This window comes from Littorina saxatilis, linkage group LG16, assembly GCF_037325665.1.
Source record: "Littorina saxatilis isolate snail1 linkage group LG16, US_GU_Lsax_2.0, whole genome shotgun sequence".
Classification (NCBI taxonomy): Eukaryota; Metazoa; Mollusca; class Gastropoda; order Littorinimorpha; family Littorinidae; genus Littorina; species Littorina saxatilis.
The window spans coordinates 42,107,424-42,114,650 of record NC_090260.1 but is presented as its reverse complement, the minus strand read 5'-3'; the positions used below and the strand labels follow the sequence as shown (position 1 = coordinate 42,114,650).

At 42.5% G+C, this 7,227-nt stretch overlaps 1 protein-coding gene across 1 annotated transcript; it reads left to right on the top strand.

The window, feature by feature from the left end:
- Nucleotides 1-598: 598 nt before the first annotated feature.
- Nucleotides 599-2,458, top strand: LOC138950010 (G-protein coupled receptor GRL101-like). Its single transcript, XM_070321792.1, has one exon. It carries the CDS (start codon nucleotides 599-601, stop codon nucleotides 2,456-2,458), a length of 1,860 nt encoding a protein of 619 aa, XP_070177893.1.
- The last annotated feature ends 4,769 nt before the right edge of the window (nucleotides 2,459-7,227 follow it).

Genomic DNA, 7,227 nt, shown 5'->3' with positions numbered 1-7,227 from the left:
GTACTCTATGCAGAATTGTACGAATGATACAAAATTAAAAATTAAAAATCCTTACATCATTGATCTTCATGTGGGGGATCGGCGTTTACTATGTACTATACCCCATACACAGCGTTAGATCCAAAGTAGGGGTGAGTGTTTGCTCGATACGGGGCGCTTACAAGATGATTGACTGTATTGTTGCTTGCGACTAGGAATTATAAAGTTGTAAAATGTTCCGTTGTATCTATGATTAAAAAATGCGTGATTTTTACACACGATTAACAGCTGCTTTCAAAACGAAATATGTTCACAATCATTCTTGAAATTGACAAACATGACCACCCAAACTGGCGACAATATTTTGTGGGTGATTTACATTCTTCTTTAACTATAGTTTGAGCAGCTGTCTTGAAACTCTCGTTGTTCCTTCTCTCTGTGTTCACAGTGCATACCACGGGACAAAGTCTGTGACGGATGGGAGCACTGCTTTTCATCGTCCAAAGCGGACGAACAGGGCTGCATGGATAAACTGCAAAACCCTCAGTTTTTGGTCAATTATTCCACTCTGCCTGATGTGCTAGATGTCGCTAACAACGGGACATTTATTTTTTACAAAATGCCCAATGGGACTTGCCCAGAAACACACGTTCAGTGTCGGGATAACGGGAACTGCATACCGGTGTATCTACGTTGTAACGGTGTGTTTGACTGCTTGCATCACGAGGACGAGGCTGCGTGTGACAGGATCACGTGCCCGGGCTTCTATCGCTGCAGGGGGTCTGCTGTCTGTCTGCATCCCAGCAGTGTGTGTGACGGCTACCCTCAGTGCCCGCTGCACGACGACGAACTGTTGTGTGACTTGAGCTGCCCTCCCAACTGTGTCTGTCGAGGACTGGCCTTTTACTGCGAGCAGAGGTTTACTGTGGGCGAGTATGAAGGGCTTCGCTATCTGGACGCAGCGGGCAGTGGACTCACCCTCTCTGATGTCAAAGGGTCTCCTCTTCTGATCTTCCTCAGTCTGACAGAGTGTGGTCTTACCAGCCTGGACGGTCTGGCTCTGCCAAACCTGCTTGATCTTGACCTCAGTCACAACAACCTGACGTCACTGAACGCTTTGATGTTGGAGGGAGTGCCCCAGGTGAGGAAGGTGGTCCTGTCGGGCAACGTGTTCTTACGAGTGTTGGACAGCGGTCAGGGACGACGAGATCGCCTGTCAGAGCTGGACCTGTCTGGGGTGTACACCCCGCAGCTTAACGCCTCTATGTTGACCGCCTTCCCTGGACTACGGCACCTCAACCTCTCTGGCAGCCAGGTAGAGCGAGTCCTCGATGACGGTTTCCAGCGGCTGACGGAGCTGCGTGTCGTTGACCTGCGTGGTTGTCCCGTGAGCCACGTGCCGCCTGTGATGTTTCAGGGTTTGAGGTCACTGCAGGCTGTGTACGCTGACTCCTTCAGGATGTGCTGTCCCGCCCTTCTGCCTGCAGACTTCAACGTTCACAGGTGCACCGCGCCCTTCGAGGAAGTCTCCTCCTGTGATGACTTGCTGGGCTCTGAAGCATACAGCGCTGTGACCTTTGTCATCGCTCTCGTGGCCGTGATTGGAAACGGCTCTTGTTTCGTCTTCCGGGCGTTTGTGGGTAAGAGCAAAAGCAAGCAAGGATTTGCGGTCTTCGTGACGCACCTGTCTCTGTCTGACTTTCTCATGGGGGTCTACCTGATATTCCTCGGGGTGGCTGACCGGGCGTACAAGGACAGATACCTGTGGAACGACATGTGGTGGAGAAACAGCTCTGCGTGTAAAGTGGCGGGCTTCCTGTCGCTGCTGTCCAGCGAGGTGTCGACCTTCATCATGTGCCTTATCACTCTGGACCGCTTCCTGGTGCTGCGCTTCCCCTTCAGCAGGGTGCGCTTTGGTCTCAAGTCCGCGCACCTGGCGTCATGCGTGGCTTGGCTGGCAGGTGTGATTCTTGCGGCCGTCCCCCTGCTGCCTATAACGTCACACTGGCGATTCTACGGTCTCACCAGTATCTGCGTTCCTCTGCCTGTCACCTCGAAGGACTTTCCAGGTCGTTGGTACTCCTTCAGCATCGTTGTCGTCCTCAACTTTGTCCTCTTCATCTTCGTCTGCTGCGGGCAGCTGGTCATCTACCTGTCAGTGCAAGCCAACGCCATGTCTGCAGCCGCCACCAGCACCACGAGGAAAACTCAGGATCTGACCATCGCACGACGCCTGGTGGCTGTGGCTATGTCGGACTTCTTGTGCTGGTTCCCTATCGGGCTGCTGGGTCTGCTAGCGTCTCGCGGGGTTCCAATCCCTGGCGAGGTCAACGTGGCTGTGGCGGTCTTGGTGCTGCCGCTCAACTCGGCGCTCAACCCTTTCCTCTACACGGTCAACGTGCTGTTGGAGCGCAGGAGGCTTGCCCGTGAAGAGCGACTGAGGAAGCTGATCCTGTCGCAGCTTAGTGCTAAAAACTAGAGAAGTGATACAGTACTCCGAAGTTAACTCCTGTTGTTGCATCTTAGTGCTTAAAGCTGGAGTAGTGATACAGTACTCCGAAGTTAACTCCTGTTGTTGCATCTTAGTGCTTAAGCTGGAGTAGTGATACAGTAATCTGAAGTTAACTCCTGTTGTTGCATCTTAGTGCTTAAAGCTGGAGTAGTGATACAGTACTCGGAAGTTAACTCCTGTTGTTGCATCTTATAGTGCTAAAAACTAGAGTAGTGATACAGTACTCTGAAGTTAACTCCTGTTGTTGCATCTTATAATGCTCAAAGCTGGAGTAGTGATACAGTACTCGGAAGTTAACTCCTGTTGTTGCATCTTATAATGCTCAAAGCTGGAGTAGTGATACAGTACTCGGAAGTTAACTCCTGCTGTTGCATCTTAGTACTAAAAGCTAGAGTAGTGATACAGTACTCTGAGGTTAACTCCTGTTGTTGCATCTTAGAGCTAAAAACTAGAGTAGTGATACAGTACTCTGAAGTTAACTCCTGTTGTTGCATCTTATAGTGCTAAAAACTAGAGTAGTGATACAGTACTCGGAAGTTAACTCCTGTTGTTGCATCTTAGTGCTAAAAGCTGGAGTAGTGATACAGTACTCCGAAGTTAACTCCTGTTGTCTCACTTTAATGCTCGAAGCTATTTCGAGTATTGATACGGTACACCAAAGGTAGCTCTTCTTGTCTCATATTATAGTGCTAAAAGCTAGAGCAACATATCTTGGAAGAAGCTCATCTTGTCTTTGCTTAATGCTAAAAGTTAGATCAGTACCTTCAAGGACACTCGATCTTCTTGACTCTGCATGCTTAACGCTAAAAGCTAGAGCAATGCGTTCAAATAATCTTCTTGACTCTGCTTAGAGCTAACAGCTAGAGCAATACCTTCAAAGACACTTTTTGACTCTGCTTAACGCTAAAAGCTAGAGCAATGCGTTCAAATAATCTTCTTGACTCTGCTTAGAGCTAACAGCTAGAGCAATACCTTCAAAATACTTCTTGACTCTGCTTAAAGCTAAAAGCTAGAGCAATGCCTTCAAAGAAACTTCTTGACTCTGCTTAAAACCAAAAGCTGAGCAATACCTTCAAAGACACTTTTTGACTCTGCTTAAAGCTAAAAGCTAGATAATGCCTTCAAATAAACTTCTTGACTCTGTTTAGAACTAAAAGCTAGAGCAATACCTTCAAGGAAACTATGTGTGTCTTACTAATAGCTTTGTGCTTAAAACTAGAGTAGTACTTTGAAGGAAGCTTTGTGCTTAAAACTAGAGTAGTACTTTGAAGGAAGCTTTGTGCTTAAAACTAGAGTAGTACTTTGAAGGAAGCTTTGTGCTTAAAACTAGAGTAGTACTTTGAAGGAAGCTTTGTGCTTAAAACTAGAGTAGTACTTTGAAGGAAGCTTCGTGCTTAAAACTAGAGTAGTACTTTGAAGGAAGCTTCGTGCTTAAAACTGGAGCAGTACTTTCAAGGAAGTTCCGTGCTTAACTGGAGTAGTACTTTGAAGGAAGCTTCGTGCTTAACTGGAGCTGTGCTTTCGAGGAAACTATTCGTGTCTTAGCTTCGTGCTTAAAACTAGAGCAGTACTCTCAAGAAAGTTTCGTTCTTAACCGTAGCTGTACTTTCAAGGAAACTGTGCGTGTATTAGCTTCGTGCTTAAAACTAGAGCAGTACTTTCAAGGACAATTTTTGTGTCTAAGGAAACTTTGTGCTTTAAATTGAAGCAGTACTTTCAAGGAAACTCTTGGTGTCTTAGCTTCGTGCTTAAAACTAGAGCAGTACTTTTAAGGAAACTATTCATGTCTTGGCTTCGTGCATTAAACTTTAGCAGTACTTTCTGGGAAACTCTTTGTGTCTAAGTTTCGTGTGTAAAACTTAAGCAGTACTTTAAATGAAGCTTCGTGCTTAAAACTGAAGCAGTACTTTTAAGGAAACTTCTGCTTAAAACTTGAGCAGTACTTTCTAAGATACTTTAACAATACTTTCTAGGAAACTCTTGGTGTCATAGTTTTGTGCTTAAAACTAGAGCAGTACTTTCTAGGAAACTCTTCGTGTCTTAGTTTCGTGCATAAAACAATTATTTCAATGAATTAGCTTCGTCCTTAAAACTAGAGCAGAACTTTTAAGGAAACTCTTTGTGTCTTAGTTTCGTGCATAAAACAATTATTTCAATGAATTAGCTTCGTCCTTAAAACTAGAGCAGTACTTTTAAGGAAACTCTTCATGTCTTAGTTTCGTGCATAAAACAATTATTTCAATGAATTAGCTTCGTCCTTAAAACTAGAGCAGTACTTTCTAGGAAACTCTTCATGTCTTAGTTTCGTGCATAAAACAATTATTTCAATGAATTAGCTTCGTCCTTAAAACTAGAGCAGTACTTTTAAGGAAACTCTTTGTGTCTTAGTTTCGTGCATAAAACAATTATTTCAATGAATTAGCTTCGTCCTTAAAACTAGAGCAGAACTTTTAAGGAAACTCTTTGTGTCTTAGTTTCGTGCATAAAACAATTATTTCAATGAATTAGCTTCGTCCTTAAAACTAGAGCAGAACTTTTAAGGAAACTCTTTGTGTCTTAGTTTCGTGCATAAAACAATTATTTCAATGAATTAGCTTCGTCCTTAAAACTAGAGCAGAACTTTTAAGGAAACTCTTTGTGTCTTAGTTTCGTGCATAAAACAATTATTTCAATGAATTAGCTTCGTCCTTAAAACTAGAGCAGTACTTTTAAGGAAACTCTTCATGTCTTAGTTTCGTGCATAAAACAATTATTTCAATGAATTAGCTTCGTCCTTAAAACTAAAGCAGAACTTTTAAGGAAACTCTTTGTGTCTTAGTTTCGTGCATAAAACAATTATTTCAATGAATTAGCTTCGTCCTTAAAACTAGAGCAGTACTTTCTAGGAAACTATTCATGTCTTAGTTTCGTGCATAAAACAATTATTTCAATGAATTAGCTTCGTCCTTAAAACTAGAGCAGAACTTTTAAGGAAACTCTTTGTGTCTTAGTTTCGTGCATAAAACAATTATTTCAATGAATTAGCTTCGTCCTTAAAACTAGAGCAGTACTTTCTAGGAAACTCTTCGTGTCTTAGTTTTGTGCTTACAACTAGAGCAGTACTTTCTAGGAAACTCTTCGTGTCTTAGTTTTGTGCTTACAACTAGAGCAGTACCTTCAAGGAAACTCTTCGTGTCTCTGGTAAGTCCCAAACGCTGGGGCAGGGATGCAGTGCTCTGAAGGTTTCCGTCGTTACGTGTTAACCTGTAACATGACTGTGATTATAGTTTGTATTGATGTGCTTGTATTTCAATGCATGGGACTTTTGAATTTTGCTTGAGAAACAAATATTTTGCAACAACACTTTGTTTGTTTCTAACTGTTTCTTTCGCCCCTGAGTATTGCATGCGCTATTCGCAGAGATACAGATATTAAATTAAGCCGAACACACACGAGGAAAGTCTTAGAATTAGTTCTATTTTTTAAATCTGAATGCTGTGTTTGGTAATCTTTTCAGACTGTGATATTCTCCAAGTCTATGTAAAGCGAAGCGTGTTAGCCCTGTACGGATCGTAATGTGCATGCGTTTGCTAGACTATGCGTTTGAGTTCCTCAATCCAACGCGTTTACTCTGCTTTGACGACTGGTATCTATGAAGACTAAATAACATATGATGACGTACGGAAGTCCCGACTCATTACACAGGAGAGTGGGCCACGCAATCTGCTCGCTGATTAAAATTTATTTGATTATTTGGCAAAGTTTCGAAGCAGTTTTGTGCACATCATTGCCGTTGTTCCTATATTGGTTTAAACTGTTTTATTCAACGTTTGTGCATTATTTACAAAAAACGCATATTGAGTAAACAACAACAAGCATAATGCTTATAGTGGTGTTTACAGTTTTCTAGAAAATTACATATAAATGGCGGCTATTGTACAGTTTAAATGAAAAGCAAGCAAACATGAAAGGAAAATTGAATGAAAATTGTACATCAAAGCAAAAATCCGTTTAAGAATACATATATAATATTTATGGTGTTAGCGAGTAAGAGATAGGGAGGGAGAGAGGGAGGGAGAGAGGGAGAGAGAGAGAGAGAGAGAGAGAGAGAGAGAGAGAGAGAGAGAGAGAGAGAGAGAGAGAGAGAGAGAGAGTGAGAGAGAGACGAATAGACGTATCGATTTTGCTTTTACTTTACATGTTTATCTGTTCGAAACGGCCGGACTGTCCAATAAATTCCTATATTACAGTACACCGAATGTTACTTGAACCTTTCAAGGTCCACATCGTCCGTAAACTTTCCAAAATGGCGCCTTATTAGTACTGACTTTGAAATTTGTTGCGAATTTATCATGAGTCATAGACACATGATCATTGGTAACTATCCCCTTCGATTGGGTCTTTGAGTGTAAATGCTTGCAATCGTTGTCCTCGAAAGTACGATTCAAAAACCGTGATAGTTAAAAAAAATGTAAATAAACAGCCTGATTTTGTTTGGCTTTCACAATCCACGTTTCATCTGAAGCTCAAACCCATTACTTCGATTTGTCACATATGAATATGACTTTTTTGTTACCCAGCTTGTTATGAATGAAAAGCCGTGAACATGATGACAAACGTTGTTGTTGTTGATGCGACGCCATTTTCGCGAGAGCTCAGGGAAGCAGACGCAAGGAAACTAAACAGACTATGAACAGAGGATATCTTCGAGTCTACACTTATGAGCAACTCAACAGACGTCTACGGCTATGGTGGTA

Excerpts from the sequence above, each read along its gene's own strand:
- LOC138950010 (XM_070321792.1), top strand. The coding sequence starts at position 599 with ATGCCCAATGGGACTTGCCCAGAAACACACGTTCAGTGTCGGGATAAC.